The sequence below is a fragment of the Aulonocara sp. 'chitande type north' Nkhata Bay genome, linkage group LG2 (assembly GCF_057382095.1).
Source record: "Aulonocara sp. 'chitande type north' Nkhata Bay isolate Kocher_YH1m ecotype deep benthic linkage group LG2, A_spYH_male_GT1.1, whole genome shotgun sequence".
Lineage (NCBI taxonomy): Eukaryota > Metazoa > Chordata > Actinopteri > Cichliformes > Cichlidae > Aulonocara > Aulonocara sp. 'chitande type north' Nkhata Bay.
In genome coordinates, this window is record NC_141345.1 from 21,545,259 (window position 1) to 21,566,227 (window position 20,969).

A 20,969-nucleotide genomic window follows, 5' to 3' on the forward strand; every position below is an offset into this window, starting at 1 on the left:
TTGTTTTTATGTTTATTTATTGTTTTTATGTTCAGTCTCAACTGTTACGAAGTTGATGTGCAGTTAATAAGTGCAATAAATATTTATACTGGAAAAGAAAATCGTGAGAGAATCGTGATCTCAATTCCAAGCCAAAAAAAAAAAAAAAAAAAATCGTGATTCTCATTTTATGCAAAATCGTGCAGCCCTACTTTGCGCCGTGGCCACCACAGCTGGGTCGAACAGTGTACCCTCGTGTCGGTTTTTACCGCCACTTTAATGATATGCCAGTGCAGCAGCTCAGAGATATCTCTCTCTCTATCTATATTTGTTTGTTGTTTTTTTGTTTTGTTTTTGGGACAAAACAAAATCCAACAAATGGGAGCAGATTTGCATCTACATACAAAACATGTCACATTAATCCAGTGATAAGACATCAGCACTTGTGGAAAATTTTTCCTTTTGAAGGATAAAAATCAACAGTTTTTGGCATTAAGTCATCTTTTTTTTTTTTTTAATATTAGATACTTCCCCAAAGGCAAGTGAACTCTAAAAGAGGTTGTGCTCTTGGTCTTTATATGTCCACTGAATCCTTAAAATTCTAAACAGATTTCACAGGCATGGCATGCAGGGCCAAGGCCAGGAATAAATATATTACTTTTTGTTACAGACAGAATAGTAATTTTAGCATTTAATAAATCAGCAGGCTCAGTTCTGACATCCAGCAATGGTGGGTGAAGTAACTGCTGGTAATGGCTGAAAAATCTACTTCTCAACTTTGAGGCAAGCAACTAAAGCAGCTACCAATGAGAGCACAGGATACAGTAGATTGACATGACAAGGTAGTAAATATATTAGGGGGTCACCAAGGCAACTTGGAGCTTGGAATGTCCACTAATGACCAACCATCAGTGACCAAGAAATGACCATCAAACAAATAGTTTCCTGTGTGGACTGGGCTTAATTGTCTCTAGCTTGGTCATTATGCTCTGCAATATTTAGTATTGTAATTTTTCTCATCTTTTCTATATGTGTATAGACTTTCCTAAGTCTTTTCTTTCCGCTGAATTTCAGAAACAAACTAGTACTTCAGTTTAAAAAGTTGTTCACAAGAAATATTGAGTAAGACCACATTTCGCAATTTAGTTTATATATTGACTACTATGGGCAGCACGGTGGCATGGTGGTTAGCACTGTTGATATTGAGTACTATACTTTATGACATTAAGCAAGGTCAAGGATTAGCTATGTAATCACTTACATAATCGAATTAATTGTCACTGACAGTTATGTGTTGGTATTGGTGTGCCTGCAAGTGGAACAGATTATGTAAAGACTCGCATATTACACTCACATAAAGTCAAATGTTAAGAGTTTAACTCAATCCATGCCAGAATGAATTGTGTTTGTAGTCCGTTGCACAACCTTTGACCTTAGAAAATTGTTCTGCCTACAATAAAGAAGATGGGACGAGATAACATGACAAGAAAACAAAACTGAAAAGAGACTTACATTGCCCATATACTCAGACAGAAGGTCCTGGAGAGCCTGGCGCACAGAATTGCATTCGGCCACAATGCGCTCCCTGCGGTCATCACGTGTGCATGAAGAGTCAGCCATGAGGGCAGCACCACTGATGATGCTCTCAAGGCGCTCCTCCAGGGAAGGGCGGAAGCGCTCCTCGCTGAACGCCAGGGGGTCCACAATGATTTGTTTCTGTAAAGAAAGGGTCAGAGGGAAAATTACACAGGGAGCAAAAAAAAAAAAAAAAAAAAATGCACAATCATGGTACACTGATCTCTCCTTCACAAAGCCCAGAGTAACAAGAAAGGAAATGACTGAACTGACTGACTCTGAGGTGAGGTGGAAAACCAGAAGGGAGGAAAGTGCCATGTTGTCTTTTTTTTTTTCGTCTCTGTACACCCTGAACAACAACAACTTCCTTTTTTAGCGCCTTTCAAAGGCAGTGTTACAAAGTGCTTTCCACATGGCAAAGAATAAAACAGATGTGTCCAACCAGTAAAGTTCATGGAATGTGTGTAGTGATTAAATTCCTCTATCTACACCAATTTACGCCAGTATTCCCCACAACGCCAAATTCTATCCCGACTTTATGGCTTGAATAACGGCCACAAAAGTGTTTTTGCAGAACATTGAGCCAATAATATTTTTATGTTAAGCTCTTATATCTGGCTGAAGCCTGTTGAGTGATTTTTGATTTACACCTGACACAAGTTCACCTCAGTGGTCCCTGTTAAGGTGTTTACAGTTCAAAAAAAGGAAACTGGTCAAACATTTAAAGTACTAAACCTTGGGGTAAAGAAGGATGCAGTCTCCAATTGAACAAATACAAACCAGCGAGTATATACAAAGCTGCATATACTCGCTGAGCAAAATTCAAATCTCTTCATCACGACCCACTCTATAAGACGCTGAAATAAATTAATGTAAACTGAAAACCGTAGTTTCCAGCAGTAATACAATAAGAGGCCTGGTGTGACTGAGGCTTTTTATAGAGCTTGTCTGGAACTGTTGTTATCTGAGTGTATCCAGAAATTGTAATGAGACTGGCAATTCTAAGATTTTTGGCAACGGGCAGTTATTTGTAAAATGGTCTGTAGTCCATGAAAGCATGGCTAAGTTTTTGGGGGGTTTTTCTTCACTGACAGTCCACCCTCCTGCATTGTCTCTCAAACTCAAAGATGGTTTATTTTTGTTGTGGTGGAAGGGCAGCAGTATCAAAGGTAACGTTAAAGCCACTAAAGGCAAAACCCTGTATTAAACTTCAGAAATTGTAAAACAAATCTTCAGGGTTAATTGATTATCCGGGACAAAGTGAAAGTAACTTTTGCTGTCAATTTAAATACACTGCTTCAAGTTAAGCAGGTAATAATGATAAAGTCTAATATACATTCTCTTTCTCTCTCCCCAAAGCAACATGTCCTGGTTTAAAATGGTCCTACCACAAATGGTGAAGAAAATAAATTCTCAGAAAAGGTATACACTTCACATAGTTAACACACTCTGCTAAAAAGCCATTAGGTTCCCACACAGAAAAATAAAATGGCTTATATATAAAAAAATAAACACAAAATTAATTTAGGGATAAAGAATTTAAGAAAATAAGGCCCTGGCAAGGAAAATGGTTTAAATGGTGTAATTTAAGGCATTTAAAACAGGCTGAGCCTCCACTGTACAGTTTGACCCTGGGGCAGATATACCTTTTGCAGGTTCTTCATGGGAAAACCAAGTTACAAAATGTAACCCAAATGTTGTTTCTAGTGTAATAAAAACAGTAACAGTAGAGTTTGTGATTGAGAACCCCATTAATTTATTAGCTAAAGAATTGAATACAGTAGCAGATGAACCTGAACACATGGTGACGACTTAAACCTTAGTAAGCTTGAGAACTGCTGCAAGGTGCCTTGTTTTGAGTATTTTTTCTCCTTTCAAGTTCAAACCATGCAGCAACCATTTGTGCATTACTGAAGGGAGCATAGTCATCCTGGAAGAAATCACTTTCATCATAGTTTAAATGCTCCTCCAGTTAATTTTGTTTAGGCACTGCTCGTTTTTCTTAATTTAAGCTTGATTATGTTCAAGTAAGGTTTCAAGTTTTTGTTTTTTGTTTTTTGTTTTTTTTTAAATCAAACAGCAGTTGAAAAACAGTTTCCAGCTGTTTTAGGCATGTGCCCTGCTTGCCCAAAAATATCTCAGAAAAGGGTGTGGCAAAGAAAGTTCCTTGACAAAGAAGAAGGAAAACAAAAACTGCTGTGATATGTGCCTATAGACCAATTTCCACAGGCTGTATTTTTTTGCCGTCTCAGTATATATTTTCTATACAAGTCCAATGAACGTCAGCACTTACAAAGTCCTTAGTGCAAAAAGGCCGTCAGCATAGGGATTTCTTTTTCCCCTCCTCACTGTGCTCACAGCGTTCTTTGTTATAAATAGTTCAATTTTTGAAACACTGCTGCCCTCAACAATGTCACTTGCCTCTCAACCAAAGTCAAGAAGGTTTACAATATTAACACTGTAAATATTGATGAAGGACTGAACTCAAGAAGTAACCAAAAACAGGACACCATCGATACTTCCAGCGCAAAAAAGACAAACAAAAAATATATATTTTTTCTTTTTAATTAAATCAGATATTCTTCAGGGGTCTCCATACTTTTCCATGCAACTGTACAACTTTCTTTTCTTTCAAGTATTAGTTGGGTAGTATTTATCGCTCATCTCAGTCTAAGAGGTGCTCCAGCAACCCACACTTTTTTCCATATATCTGTAGGACAAGGGAGCCAACTTAAACGTTTCACTTCACACGGGTAAATCTGCTGAGAAAGGCTGCTGGTGGTGACTGCGGAGGGTTAAGGTATCAATACAACGTTTGTGACAGTCTAAGACAGCCAACTTACTCGGGGAGAAATGAACTCTGCAATACTGCTGCAGATGCCCTATTGCTGAAAAATATTCAACAATTCAGCTGTTACAATCGTGGTTTATTAGGCAGCCCGCCCTCTATCACTGCCACCTCCAGCCCCCCTCCGTTATGTCTCATCTGACCTCCTCTGCTTGCGTGTCATATCACCATGGCAACAGGCACACGAGAGAGACATGGAGGAGGAAAAAAAAGAGAGGGAGAGAGATGGCGGGGGTTGACTCATTTGCTAATTTTGCCTTGCACTTGAAAGTGGGCACCACAACTAGGTATTCTGGAAAAGGCCTGCATTCCAGTTTATTTAGAGTGTGTGTAATTACCTGTAAAATAATCACTGATGCAACAGATACAAGGGCTTTTTTTTGTCACCTGATCAATATTGATTAATCACTCAGAAATGATGCCGTTAGGCAGAAAAGCTTTCATACTAATGATCTTTTTATTCTAGAGTGAAAAAAAATATTTTAAACACAAAAAAAGGGCTTGACGCAAGCCAACTATGATATCATCAAACTCTTTTCTTTCAGCCATCAGCCTACCCTTGCCCTAAAAATACACATTTGTTCAATGCACAAACGGCATTGTGTTATATTCCCAAGTGGGACTACTTTGAGAAGTAATGCTTAGTTGATGAAGGACACTCAAAGAAGACGGTCTTACATAACACATGTACTACCTTAAGTATAGTTTTAGTCAAGCGTTTTGTTTTTTTCTCCTATTCTAGCGGGTACTGAATCAAACGGAGAGCATCTTGCCTTTTGGCTTATTGAGTCCACCACCTCCAAAAAAGAAAAGCAACAAATCCTTTAAACATTGGAATTCTCAGGCACCCTAACCGTGACAAAATTTGAAAGCCTTTAATGGTTTTGTCCAGGGGTCATCTAATACATCAAGACACTAGCAGCAATATAGAAATCAGGGAATAGAATGCCGCTGAATTTTGGCGGCCTACAGTCATGGCAGGCGAAATAAGCATTAACAACCAAGTGAGTAGATCCTGAGTTATTTCTCTCAACTTTCAGGTGAGTATTTCAAACAACTACCCTTCAACAGGAGTGAAGGGTAGTGCTGACATATGAGGGTGAAGTAAATACATTAGAGGGTTACCTAGTAGCGTTAGCAACTGCCTGTGACCAATTCGCTAGTTATAGGACCCAAAACAAGATAAATAAACAGCAAAAAGACTAAAAACTGTAACAAAACCACTTAAGGGCCTTCCGAAACCAATTCTTCACTAAAATACAAAATGTATCACATCACACATAAGATTGCACACACGCACAAAAAGCTAAATAAATAAAAACCTGATTATTAGCCTGCAGAGTGTGGTTGACATTAGCAGGCGCCTTCTTTTCCCCACACGTTAGTGTAGGTTCACATTTCTCCACTAACAACCACACCAGATTACACCCTACATAGAGCCATTCATTTTCTATATCAAAGTTCTGAAACATGCTGGTTCACATGTCTGTCTTTCAGGTTTCTCGTTTACATCTCCCCTGAGAGAAAGTGCACAAGGGGGGCACTGCAGCCTGGTGCATGGCATAAGATCTCAGAAACAACAATTAACTGGTGTTATACATTAAAAGTAAAATAAATCAAAAAAAGGTTGTTTAACCAAAGATGTCCATCTTTGTTGGTACAAATCTTTTAACTGTCAAATTGACTACTAATTTCAGAGAGATACAAATAAGTATCTCCCAGCTCTAGATGAAATAAATAGGTGCTTTGGCCATTACCAAATAATTTTTAGAAAACAAATTTTGTTTAGCAAATTCAGTTAACTCGAGTTTCATTTACTGAGGAAAAAGCACTGCTTTCTTTTACTAATGGCAACACAGACTCATTACCTTTGCATGCAGATCTTGCTTACGCGCAGTCACCCTTCCCACGGGTCACATTCTAGGCCGGGAATAACTGTGCAAGCAACTCCCAAACCTCCCATGTCAACCAGCAGAAATACCATGGTCTGCAATAACTATGAGTAATTAAACAATGCATCATACAGCCACTGGCTAATAAAACATGAGCATGCGAATTGCATCAATCACACGAATACACAGTGTCTCAGTATGAGCAACACATCAAGACACTGCTACTTGCGAAATGACTTAATAACCAATACAAGATGAATAATTCATCGAGCAAAAGAGGACACAACAGAAACCTGTACTTCTGTGGAGCTTAATTTGTCTCGTGGATTTGTTGAATGTCTTTGGACTTTATCTTAACATGAAAAATCTCATGTAAACAATAAGTTACTTTGCAAGTGTGACAGAATAAGTGGCAATGGAAGAGAAATCAGGTTAATCTTCTCTGCATTTATCACCCCAGGCTGCATTAAGTTGATTAGCTTTGTGTTTTCCAGCTGTTATCCTGATGTTGTTTCCTATAAATATTATGAGTACATTATCACACGTTTTATATACCTTTCAAGTTCATTTTTCTTAAGCAATACATTTTGTAAAACCTGACCCATCACACATCCTCATCACAGGTAAAAAAAAACAAACTTTTCCATTTTATGCGACAATAATGTGAAGCTCTAAGACTCATGTTACTTTAGTCATTTTTAAAAGCATATGGCAGTTATACTTTTACTTTCGTGGTTAAATTTGACTGATGCTGTGTCACTACCTCTGCACTGTAATGTTGCTGTTGGCAACTTGTTTCAATAAATACGCACTTCAGATTAGGCAGTGCGTCATCAGTGACAGTAGCTCATTGGAAAAGGACAGAAGATGACCTTTATTTTCTTTGCTCTACATGTTGATGCCTGCAAACTGCAATAACTGATTTATTTTACTTATTTTATTATTTATGTCATATATCGTCAGAAATTTAGCACATTTCCATTGAATGTTGTGATACAGCTTTGAGGCTATATCTCCACCCCCTCTCCGCCCCCCTCCTTATGATGCGTTCATAAAGACGGACTAACCTATGTCCTTCAAAGAATGGAGTAGTAGTGAGTCAAGCATGTGCCTTAAAGCCATGTCCCAAGTTTGTCCATGTACCTCACTAACTTTGGGGGGTTTTCGTCATTTCATGAGTCAGTTTGGTTAGCTCTATATACTAGCATTCTGACCCAAGTCTAATGTTTCGTCCTAGTCAGGCCTTTGTTGTTAGACTTAGGAAAAATGTCATTTTAAATGTCATGCTTTTCTAGATTAAGCAGATACCTGGAAGTGTGACAAGTCAGGTTGTGACTTGTAAGCCACTCATTTGACTTACATCAAAATTGTTGAGGGCATCGGCAAGCTCTCCACCCCCTCCTGACTGACTGAGTGCTGAATCTCCGGTGGGAGTGGCCTGGGCAGCATTGGAGATGCCGGACACTGCAGACTGCAGCTGCTTGTAGATCAGGTCACGGTTGGCCTTGTATGCTGCCACGTCAGGATGCTGCAGGCAGGCACGGGATGCTGTGTACAGCAATGGGATGTTCCTCTGTAGCACCCCACGGGCAGCAGCCATTTGGTCCTTGTGCTGAACGTCCTTTAGTTCCTAGAATTAAGAAGAATTAAAAAATTTTTTAAAAAAAAGATCAGAAAAAAATGATAAAAATGTTCAACTTTGAGGAGGTAGTGTGGTAATATACTTTATATTCAAAATGGACTTGTCATGCCCTTACAAAGACACCAAGTGTAGCAGTTTATTGTAGATGACCCAGATTTTTTTCCGTCCCTTGCAGAAAATACAGTCATAATCAGGTCAATATAAAGTGCCTTTGCGATTTAATACGTCACTATTCAGACCATAGCATTGTACTCTAGTTACAGATTCACAGGAGGAGGAGAGGAGATAGCGATCACTACCCCATTGTAGATTTATTATACATTTACAACGAAAAAAAAAACAACAACAACTAGCTTACATACACCAACTACTTCAGCTCCAACTGGACTACTCCCAAGGCTTTTATCTCTACTACTCGTTTGCAATTAAGCCCTATTACTTCCTGATTTCACTTTTGTTAAACATTTCCATCCACACCCAAATGTTGTAGTTAAAAAAGTAATTTTCTCTCAAAACTATTATCAGTTAGATGACTCGATGGCCAAGAAGGAGAACATACTACTGATCACCAATTCCCAAAGCAGTGAGTCCACTATTCAAATTCCAGCACGCTGGGACATTGGCAAAAGGTCACAACCCACTTCCTCTCCTCCATCTCCATCAGCAAAGTCACATAAATGTCCAAAAGCAAGTTTCAACACATTACACCATTAAATAAAAAAAAATAAAAAAATGTTATAGTATGATGTGCCAAGTAGCTTAAGATAATAAATGTTGGAGGGCAATTGACATTTTGGTCTGTTTGACCTTCATTTTCAATTGCAAACAAGGTTTCACTTTTATATTATATTCACAGCCCTATGACAGCTGGAATAGACTCTAGTGACTCTGAACTGAGTAATGCTGGGCAGACACTGTGCGATTTTTGGCCCATTTTGAGCCGATTTTTGAGTCGTTCGACCGTTTTGGCGATCGGCCCGATTTTGGCCTTCATCGTGCGTCATGCATCGTGTAGTATACGTGGGGTAACGAGAAGCGATTGACACCTCACAACCAGCTCCCGATCATCAATCGCTTGGTCGTGAGGGTGTCACCGCAGTTTCTCACACTGCGCACGCGCAAACACAAATGTCAGCGAAAAAGACGGCGCAGCACGGCAGTGCAGCGTGTGATCTGGAAACAAGCGATGGAGGTACAACTTGTAGAACTATGGCAAGCTCATCCGAGCCTTTTCGATGTGGCCTCACAAAATTATCACGACCACAACAACCGTGAAAATAGTTGGATCTACACTGCTGCTCAATCACAGCTGCCTGATCAATGTTTTTCATTAGCAATTTAACAAAGTTGATGATGGTGGTGTGCGTGTCTGTGTGAGTGAAAGACAGAGAGGGAGAACGAGCGACAGAATTTCTGTTATAACCTTCATTTTATGGAGGCACAGTGTGAGCACTCGGGTCGCATCAGAGCATCGGGTCGTATAGTGTGAGACCCTGCATCATGACCTATGAACTTCTAACCCCTGCGAGTCAATCGTACAGTTTGAGCAGGAGCTCAATCGCGCGACTGGAAAAAAAAAAAAAAAGGAAAAAAAAATAAAATAAAAAAATCAGTGTCTGCCCAGCTTTAGTGGAATAAAATTGATGGATGAATGATTTGGGAGTGTACAATATTTGTGTAGATTTTAGCATCATTTTATTGATGCTAAAATCTAAAGTTTTGATTTTGGAGACAAGCTAGTAACCGATTTATAAAAAAAAAAAAAAAAAAAGCCCATTATAATCATATATAGCTATATAGCCCAGCTATAATCATTTTAAAAACACAAATCACTCCGATACTTGTATACTAATTAGAAGGCTGAATTTAATGTAAATTTTGGGACATGTTTCTTTCTCACTCAAGACTTTTATAGTCACTTGTCACTGTGCTGTTTGGAGCACGTTTTTGGTTACAAGTACTGAAGTCACTCAAAAAATTTCCAACCGTGTTCAAGCTATAATACAGATTCTGTAACTCTGCTCCTGTCTATCACTTTTTTCAATTACCTGCTGTCTCTTGGCAGCCATGGCATTCAGCTTGTCCACTTCTGGTTTCAAGGCCTTGTATTGGATTCCCAAATCCTGTTCTGTACCTGCGTTGCGCACTTTGGCCAGACTGTCCTCCACCTGAGCCACACAGATAGAAAGAGTTGCTGCAATACTGAAGACAGTAATTGAAACACAAGCAGTACTTGACTGAATTAGCAGTTTGCACAACATTAAGTGTTAACTTAGATTAGTAATGTCTATGCTTGCTTTTAAAATTCAAGTACGAGTTAGGATTGATCAATTAAGACATCAAGCTGTTCCCAAAAGTTTGAGAGAATGCAAGATTTCAATTTGCACTTGAATGAAGAGGTTGAGGCAATTACTGACAAATAGAAATATTAAATCAAACTGATTCTACCAACTCTGCATTCACTTCATTGTTAGTGACACTTTAATTAGAATTATCAATGTATGTTATGCATGAGAATTCAACATCTCACCAGTTTAAGTTGCACGAGAAGTTTGTAGACATCAGACATGTCTGCCAGCACCAACAAGTGCGTAACTGCTGACAGGAGGGCCCTGGCTGCACGAACCATATTGCCTCTCTTCATAGATGAACAGGGGTCTTCTGCAAATTCTCCAGAGGCCTGACGCATTGACTCACCTTCAGGTAGAGAAACAAAGCACAAAAAAAAAAAAAAAAAAAAAAAAATCAGCTCCATATCCAAGATTTAAACAGAAACCTTACATGAGAAACCTGTTCAAAACATTTTTACAAGCATTTGTCCAAAAGCAACCATTTTAAACCATTATGACCTTTTCTTTCTGAACCCCCAGGCATCTGTGACTGGGAAAGAGTTTTCACATCTTTCACAGTAACAAAAAGAAAAATAAATAAAAGAAAACATGCTACTGAGCTGTTAACATTGATATCACATTTATTATGGGAAAAATAGTGAGTATTATTTGGGTCAATATTTTATTTTATTTATTTATATTTGTGCTTAAAATGTAGATACTTTTAAATATAATTCTATTGAGAATTGTAAAGTTTTTAAAAAAAAAATATTTTTTTAAAAATGAAATGGACAACAGCAGCTCATCCAGTGAGGAGTAAGGCCCTGACTAGTGATTATAAAGTCTGTCTCGCATGGGCAACTGCCAAGTCTCTACCGGCCTGTATTTACTGCAGAATGTCTGCAGGTGCAGAAGGGTGCAAAGGGAGCCACAGAAAGCAGCGGACTAGTGAGCCCCGTGAGACTTGCACAACAACCATACGGTGAATGACAGAGAGACGAAGCCAACAGCCAACTGTCATCTGCTACTGCAAGCAGACTAGGCGAGAGACCCTGAGCAATCCAGAGAAAAGACAGCTGTAGACAACTGATAATCCTTCCAAGGATTGAACTACATAAATGTCCCGAGTTCTGCTTCCTCTAAATGGATACTGTTGACCGAAGGTTCTCCTTTAGTCAGCAGATGAGCTGAACCTTTTAGGAAGGGGGAAAAAAAGTGCACCACTGTGTTTAAAACAAGGACAGTGTAGCATCCAGTCGAACTGAGAAGGCCAGAACTGATGGTTGTTGAATGACCTTTATTATTCCTTGCCGTGTATCAGACAACGAACCAATGTAAGAGCTAGACAAACAAACAATTACCATATTATTCATGTAACACCATCTTAATCGCTCATTACGCTGGTCTAACGTTTTTTATTAAACTATATAATACATATTATGCATTTCAGATTGCTCAAATTAAATCATATACATTACAAACCTTGTTCCCCTGTCGACTGTAGCTAGAACCATTCGTTACCAAAATAAAAGCACAAACGTTATATTACGTGAATATGAGCTAGCTTTACATAGCCGCCGTTACAGACAGCATAGCAAAAATGAAAACAGAAGAATAACCACTGTATACCAATTATTTTGTTTTCATAAAATGCCAGAAGCCCATATGACAACCAAGATGAAAATCTGATTACTTGCCCAGCTCTACCTGGCACATGCCTCATGAAGGCAGTGATTTAGAGATATGAGACACACATTCGTACACAGCAAGCCATGTATCACAAAATCTGCATAAAATGCTTTTCAGTGGGACTTCCAGTTGAGCTTTGATGGAGTAGGAAGCGAGTCTGGGAGCTCGCGCCAATTTTGATTAAATTGTTATTTATTCGCGCGTTTTGGCCATATTTCCAGTCCTGTTTTGGTTTGTGGATTGTCTTGTTGAGAAGTTTTACTCGGGCCGGCGTAAAATGGCAGCAAAAAAAAAAAAATGTTAAAACCCGCAGTACTATTCAAACACAACTGAGGCCTAGTTTGCAAACCGCGACCACACCCTCGAGTGAGCGGTCGTCTCCTGCAAAGCCCCCCCCCACATGTCAAGCTAATCCTGATATTGAGGCTCTCAAGGTCGAGTTGCTGGCTTCACTGAGGAAAGATATCGCCGACATCTTTAAAAAGGAACTTCAGGATACTCTTGGTGATGCTTTGTCTACCATTAAGTTCGACCTGCAGGCGGTGAAGACGCAGCTGGCGATCGATAAAGCTGCCAATGGAGGTACTGGTCTGTCACACACGGACCAGTACCTCCTGTTCAACTCCCATCACCCTCTGGAACACAAACTTGGAGTAATTAGGACCCTACACCACCGGGCAGAACATGTTCCCTCTAAGCCTGAAGGAAAAAAAGAAGGAACACACACGTGTAAAGGAAGCACTTAAAACATGCGGCTATCCTAAATGGGCGTTCTAAAAGTCAGCAAAGAGGCACAGAAAAGAAGATCAGACACCAGCGAGGGAGGATAAGAAAGACAGACGCAACAACATTGTCATCCCCTATGTAGCCGGTGTATCAGGAAAAACTCAGGAGAGTTTTCTCCAAGCACGACATCCCAGTGTATTTCAGACCCAGCAACACGCTCAGACAAAAACTGGTTCACTCGAAAGACAAAACGCCAAAACACAGACTTAACAATGTGGTGTATGCTGTACAGTGTAGCGAGGAATGCTCAGACCTCTACATTGGAGAGACCAAACAGCCACTTCACAAGCACATGGCACAACACAGAAGAGCCACCTCCACAGGACAAGACTCAGCTGTCCATCTGCATCTTAAGGATAAAGGACACTCTTTCGAGGATGCCAATGTTCACATTTTGGACAGAGAGGACAGATGGTTTGAAAGAGGAGTGAAAGAAGCCATCTATGTCCACTGTGAGCGACCATCTTTGAACAGAAGCGGTGGTTTACGACACCAACTCTCTGCCATCTATAATCCAGTTTTGAGATCCCTTCCCAGACGCCTTAACGCCCACTCACATCCTGGGCCATCTGATCTCAGGAATTCGCATGATAAGGTGGGGCCAGGTTTCACCATGAACTCACCCGAAACTCTGGCTGATTTGGACCCACGCCCAGTTTCACACCTTGGCTCAGGGGATTAGAGGATCATCAGGGGGTCCTTTTGTCCCTCTGTGGGGGGTCACTCCCATTAGGTTTATATCTGGGACTCTCCACCATTTGACCTTAGAACTGAAGAAGCTTCTCGGATGAGAGGTGAAACGTCTTCAAGCAACTTAAAGAAGTCCAGACACTTTTCTTTGCAAGCTCCTTTGACTACGATGACCTGGATGACTGAGAACCTTCACAGACGTTTTTCTCTCAGGTCCACCAGTCTTATTCCAGGATTGATTTTTTTTTCCATCGACAGAACTCTTAATTCATGTGTTAATTCTTCTGACTATTCTGGTATTGTAATATCTGATCATTCTCCTCTGCTATTGGATGTTCAGCTTTCTACCCATAAACGTAGTCCTCCACTTTGGAGATTTAGCTCTCTCCTTCTGGTGGATAAAGAATTTTGTGAATTTCAAGCTCTATTGAGGAGTTCTTGTCCTTCAATCAGGATGATTCTGTTTCATATTCTCTGCTATGGGAGACTCTTAAATGCTACCTGAGAGGTCAAATTATTTCTTACTCTGTCCGTGCTAATAAAAAGATTAATGCCAGGCTTAAAGAACTTATAGCTGCAATTAGTAACCTTGATCAAAGTTATACACTGAACCCTTCTCCAGAATTACTGAAGCAGCGCCTTGATTTGCAAGAAGAATTTGATCTTATGTCAACCAAAGAGGCTGAGCACTTATTACTACGCAGTCGTGGCTCATATTACGAATATGGTTACAAGGCTAGTCGCTTGTTGGCACATCAGTTACGACGTCAGGCCTCCTCGCCTGGTTGCCCCTTGTCTCCCTTACTCTTTTTGCCATTGCCATCGAGCCTCTGTCTATTACACTGAGATCATCTTCTGTATTCAGGGGAATCATCCGTAATGGAATTAAACATAAAGTATCATTGTATGCGGATGACTTGTTATTATATATGACTGACCCTGCATGCTCCATCCCTGCTGTTTTAAGTATTCTGGAGAACTTCCGTTCGTTTTCAGGTTATAAATTAAATTTGGGGAAAAGTGAGTGTTTTCCTGTTAATACGGCAGCACGTCAACTTCAACAGTCCGATCTAACCTTTCGTCTCAGTCCATCTGGGTTTAAGTACTTAGGGATTAACGTGACTCGCTCTTTAGCTGGCCCTAAATCAGCAAATTTGTCTCCTCTTATATCAAGGATCACATCTGATATTCAAAGATGAGGTAATCTCCCCCTTTCTTTAATCGGTAAGATTAATGTTGTTAAAATGAACATCTTACCAAAATTTTTTATTTCAGTCAATTCCCTTATTTTTGCCAAAACATTTTTTTGTTTCACTGGACAAGATTATTTGTTCTTTCATTTGGGGAGGGTCTCTAAAACTTTGCTGCAGCGATGCAGATTTAGTGGAGGACTTGCATTACCTAATTTTTTAGCCTACTACTGGGCCACTCAAATCCATAAACTTTGCTACTGGCTAAAATCTTCTGGTTCCTCGTGGTGTAAATTGGAGCTATCGTCACGTAAGGGCTCTTCTTTACCGGCTTTGCTCTATTCCTCTTTACCCGTAAAACCCTCTGTACACTGATAATCAGGTGGTTCTTAACACACTCAAAATCTAGTTTCAGTTTAGACATCACTTTAATTTTGTAATGCCGTCTTCCTCGGGTCCTCTAAGCGACAACCATTTGTTTCCCCCTTCACTTTTGGACTCTACATTCTCAGTGTGGTGTGACAAGGGTATAAAACAGTTCAAACATTTATATGTGGATGGTGTTTTCGATAGTTTTCCCAACTTGTCTTCTCGTTATAATCTCCCTATTACCCATTTGTTTCGCTATTTTCAAATTCGAAATTTTGTTGCCAAGTGTTTCCCAAATTTCCCGTCTTTACCTCCAGAACAGCAGTGGGAAACTACGTTATCATTTATTCCTCATCACAGAGGAACCATTTCGAAACTATGATGCTATTCTGTCTTTTAGCAACCACTCTAATGTTAAGCTTAAGTGTACATGGGAAGGAGAACTAGGAATTCGAATACATGAGGAGTCTTGGGAACAGGCTATAGCGAGGGTACGATCTTCCACCTCCTGTGCTTGTTGTTTTTTTTTTCATATATATTAAGTTTATTTACTTAGGTTGATTGTATTTCGGTAACTGCAAGTACTGTTTTCTTTTTTCAATAAAAATATTTTTTTTAAAAAATGCTTTTCAGTGCAATGAATCACTTTTTTGTGGTTCATTAAAAGACAAAAAAAGAAGAGTAAAAACACAATCATTAATAGTAGTAGTTGCCTACAGGGAGTGACCAATGACTGAACACATTTTGTTTTTGAAATCTTCATCTGAGATATAGGCATTTGTCAGCGTTTCTGGTTATACATGGATACACACACACACACACACACACACACAAAAAAAAGGGAGGTCAAAACCACAACAAAAGGCTCGGTGTCTGCTCTGTCCAGCACCATGCTTTGTTCTACATTGGATGGGTCTGCACAGTTGACTGGGCACATAAATAAATTCTGTAGTCATGAACAAAGCAGGAAATCAGTAGTTTACTTCAGTGGAGACACATTTAACCTCAAACTCTGAAAAAGACCGTAAAACCACCATCGTTGCCCCAGAAATGCGCAGCCACAAAAAGAAAAGAGAGAAAGAAGAAAAAAAAAAAAAAAAAAAAAAAAGAAAACCTGTTGTGTCTACCTTTCTAGCATGTGGTGCAGCTTTATAGAAACTGGAGAGGAGATATGACAAGCAGAATGAATAATTTTCTTTGGCCAGTGTGATGTGGAATAAAGATGAATGAAAATTAATTTAGCTGTTAATGTTTACCTTCAGTTATTAGGATCTTGCCAAACACTTCACATATCTCAACCTGATTATTTAGATAGCAGATCTATTTTTTTTTTTTTTTTTTTTTTTTTTTGGGGGGGGGGGGGGGGGGGCAGTGAAATATAGAAGTGCTAACACAGAAGCCATTTTCCTAGCTTGCCTGATGCATTCTGGAACTAACTGACTAGTTCTGAACAGTATCTATACTGTGGTGTACGTTATTGCATGGAAGCTTTCAAATTATTTACACAAAATGTAAATAAAGGCCATTATTACACTGTCACACATTTTACTATACAAGTGATTGTTTAACAAAAAAAACAATTCTAGGACAAAATCCTGCTTGAATTAAACCTAATGAATAAACCAAGAAAAATCTTTTTTTAAAAGGCGTCTTCCCCCAAACTGTCAAAATTTCATGTTAAATTTCCATTTTGACAGAAACATAAAGGCAGTTAAAATGACTAATTTTACTCACCGTCTTCTAAAATTTCACTGTTCAAAGAAATTAACAAACAAATAAGCAGAAATGGACAGATTTAACACTTTGGGATCCAACGTGTCCCTTCTAGCTTGTAAAGGAAGATAGAACGTTGGAAGCAAAGCAGCTTGGCTGCTGTGTTCACACTAGATCCACGCTGCCAAAATACTGCTTTGTGGTTTGTTCAGAGAACCAGTTTTAAAAAGTTTATATAAACACTACAACGTCAAACAGACAAGCAAATAGACTTCCTCCCAGAAATGATAATTTTTTTTACTGTATGTGGCAAATGTAGAAAGCTTCAGTCATTCAAAGGCGCGTGTATCTCAACGGACAACACTGCTGTGACCATCTGTGAGCCAGAAGTGGCTGTGGCTTTAGCAGCACCACATCAGCAGCAACTGTCATATCATCAACTGGCTTCAAAACAAATCTACAGTTACAATAACTCAGTCTCCAATATACCACCAACAGTCCAAAAGATTCATTAAATAATCCCTGCAGATCTAAAATAGAGCAATACTACAAATACCTAAGAAAAGTGAGTCATAAATAGGGATGGGTACCGGTATCCGGTTCTGACATAAACGGTAGTAACCAGACTGAAAAGCAGCGCACATTTCGGTGCTTTATTTCGGTGCTTTTTTTTTTTTCTCCCTGAGATGTCATACACTTTGAATTCTAGCCAATCATTTTACGTTTCCGAGGATAGTAGGCAGGTCCAGGTACAGGTACATACGTTCTTTTAGAGCAGAGCTACAGATTAAAAATGCCCAAGGCCAAGCAGTCAAAAGACTGGCTGTACTTCACAGCAAAATTTGCAAACTCAGCAGCCTGCAACAAGTGCTTTAAAGTGATACTGTGCAAAGGAGGTAAAACCTCAAATCCGATGAAACACCTGGCGACGCATAGCGTTTTTTTTAAAAGCCGAAAAATGCGCCGTATTTGATAGCTTGCTGCGAGACCTCACACCGAGCGCATCTACTGCGGGTGGGTTGCCTGTTATCGAACCCGGAGTTAGCAACATCCCCCAAAAACACGAAGAGGAGAGTCCTGGCCCCTAGCCCTGCCAGTGTAGCAGAAAAGATGACGGATGATGATGGCAGCAGCAGCCGTTCTTCTCTGTGTGAGTAGCTTAATGCTGTCCGTGTGTAATTTACGTTGAGTAGGCTAACCACGTTATTACATTAATGCATGTAAGGTGAACTAGCAAACACCGTTGTAGTTACATGCAGCTGTCTTCTTGTTTGATGGCAGATGCTCCCTTCGCCCTGGCCAAAAAGGCTAAAATGACCAAAGAAAAAGTGGAAAACAGTTAAACATGAGAGGTTTTTGGACAAAGTTTGTGTTTTTTCCCCATTGATTAAGCACTGCTTCCAGCCAAGAGTGATATCATATATGCCCCATAGCTGCAGAAAAGGTTAACATTTTTTTCTTTTTACAAAAAAATAAAAAATAAAACCACACAAACCCAGCTGAACATGAGGTTTTTGGATCAATTTTGTGTTCTCCATTCTTTAAGCACCGGTTTGAGCACCGTTTAAGCACCGGCACCGTTTCAAAAGTACCAGTTTGGCACCAGTATCGGATAAAACCTAAACGATACCCATCCCTAGTTATAAAGAAATTATTGAAACCTCAGATTAACACAAAAATGTTAATGTTTCCTGGGACATTTACTGAGACACTACTTGCTACCAATAATAACTTTTTAATTAAATTTAACAAAATCAACCATTTCTCTTGTAACTTTACAGTAATGAAGGTATTTTTAAAATGCACATTTGGAGTTTTTCTTCCTACTTCAGTGAAGCATTGTTTACTTAACTAAAAGTTGCACCACTAAAGGCATAACACACCACTCGCGCAGATTCTGCCCATTTTAGTCTGACAGAGCGAAAGCAGTTTGTGCAAATGATCGACAACACAAACCTCAAACACAGTCTGCTACACCCTTAGGATGTTACTCCCCCCTGAACAAAATCAATAAGGCCATTTTCAGGGGACAGATAGTGATCAGTGCTCCTTTAATAAACTTCCATCTGTTTAATGCTCACCTGCGGCCCACCAAGTGCATGATGAAATGATTAAAATGTATATCACACAGTAAGGCTCCAAAACAGCAGGACAACAAAGACACAGAGGGAAGGGCAACAGAGATGGAACAAGGACAAGAGCAGACAGAAAGGACTGAGTAAACAAAAAGTCTTTAAAAGGGAAAAGAGGGCATAATTGCTGCAACAACCACTTGAACATGCAATATATACAGAGTTTTTATTTATTATTATGTCAGTGATTTCTTTGTGTTTCCTTTTAAACAGCTGGTAATCCACAGCTGGGTAGAAAATGCTTTCTGAATCCAGGGTGGTTTTACCCTACTCAATGGCTATATTATCAGTCTAGGCACGCTCCACTGAGCAGCATGGCATAGCTGACAGCCAGGCCTAGGCACCAGCTAACAGTCACTGAATTCCAGCCCAGTGACAGCTTACCATAACTACAGTAACATTCCTGGGCACTGAGCACAGCACAGGCCATCTAGCAACATGTCTTCTACCTCCCAAATACTCAGAGCTGAGCTTGAGCAGGGGACATCTAACTCACTGGGCATCAAGGGGAAGGGGGGCAGAGGAAAAAAAAAGAAGAAAAAAAAAAAAAGAAAAAAGGACAGAGCTACAAAGATGTCACTTCAGAAGGTGATAACAGCCACCCTCCAGTCATAGCTCCTTGGTCTCAATGGTCTCCTAGCGTGTCAAAAGACGGATATGATATACGGAAAAAGAGAGAGTCAATGAGACTTGCTGTGTGGTTGTTAAGATGATGGAACCTGCTATCGCAAGACAAATTGTAATTGCATTGGCTGGTGATTTTTATGGTGGATTCCTGTCTTGAGACTTGAGGAAGTCATGAAATTGAATTTGAAATGGACTGTGCGTGGGAGGCCTCCCACCAGGCAGGTGGATATAGCCATTTAAATAAATTTGACATCACTGGTGACATCTGCAAACTTTTTTCCCTTCTCTGGTCTCCGTGGCAACAACTAAGAAGGGAAGCATTCTGATTAAAAAGCGGGAACAACAGTGCACAGCTCATGTGTCACTTCTGCCATATGAGTTTGTATACCACTAATCACCCCAGTAAGATGACTAATTACACAGAATAACAGACCTCTCCACCAACACAAGCCTCCACGGATCACTTTTGACGTTATCTGCAATATCAGGGTTTATTCTGTATAAAAAAATAAAATAAAAAAAAATAAAATAAAAAAAAAACAGAAACGTTTTGGCCTTAGATAAAAGGAAAATGATCAGGGCTGTGATTTTGAAGTTTTTCCAAGCTAAAATGCATTTTGTTTATCAAAACAGTCCAAACCACAGGAAGTGTATTGACCTCTGTTAAGGCTGCTAACACACTCTTTGGCTATGTGAATCAATCAGACTTGTATACAGAGTCAAATCCAAAGACCTATTCTGAGCCAGGAAAAATCTTGAATACCGCCAACTTTGGGTACAAATAAACCTTACAGACTTGTACGCAGATCCAGGTGTAGGTGCAAACTTGTGCCCTGTCTCGGTTCTAACAGTGGGCTGTTAACGGGTACAGAAACCTTCCTCAACCCACTGTGCTAATCATAAAACCCCAGTTCCGCAGAGATGAGCACAATAATGTAGGGCCCAGATAGTGTGTGTGATATCACTCCAATGTTAGAAGAAATATAATAAAACTGTAAATCGGCATCAATCTTTTTGATGCTAACCATAACATAAATCTTCTAAATTTTCTATCATACAAAACCTCTTTTTTTTTTTTCACAACTGTTGATATTTGGCAATCAGTACAGAACGTGCAATTACATGTTACACCCTAATTTGTATACATTTTATGATTTCTGGCAAACACAAGATTTAAATTGGAATTTAGTTCTTCGTGTGAGTACTACATAGTTTATAGTAGACTGCTCAGTAAGGATTTTTAAAAGCCAAGAATACCCCACACACTACCCAAAAATAAGTTCTGAACATTAAGAAACAAGTAAAATAATACTGATTTGATGTTATGCAAACCTCTATAATATAACCACATCTTGGTATCCTTCTATAACAAAAACAAAGGACAAGAAACGGGAGGAAGCACAGAAAATACAACACTGAATATGGTGAGGTTGATTCTCAAGTTCAGATAACTGGGGAGTATCCTAACACTGCGCTAAGAGAACACGCAGGCTTCTCTGGGAAAAGT

At 39.5% G+C, this 20,969-nt stretch overlaps 1 protein-coding gene across 1 annotated transcript in view; it reads right to left on the reverse strand.

Moving 5' to 3' along the window:
* The window catches only part of ctnna1 (catenin (cadherin-associated protein), alpha 1), a 77,608-nt gene that overhangs the window by 53,985 nt on the left and 2,654 nt on the right, over positions 1-20,969 (reverse strand). The window contains exons 4-7 of the mRNA XM_086309904.1: positions 10,467-10,633; positions 9,985-10,104; positions 7,655-7,924; positions 1,492-1,695 (exon numbers count right to left, since the gene is read on the reverse strand). Coding sequence (XP_086166030.1) covers positions 1,492-1,695; positions 7,655-7,924; positions 9,985-10,104; positions 10,467-10,633 — 761 coding nt within the window. The remainder of the gene's footprint in view (positions 1-1,491; positions 1,696-7,654; positions 7,925-9,984; positions 10,105-10,466; positions 10,634-20,969) is intronic.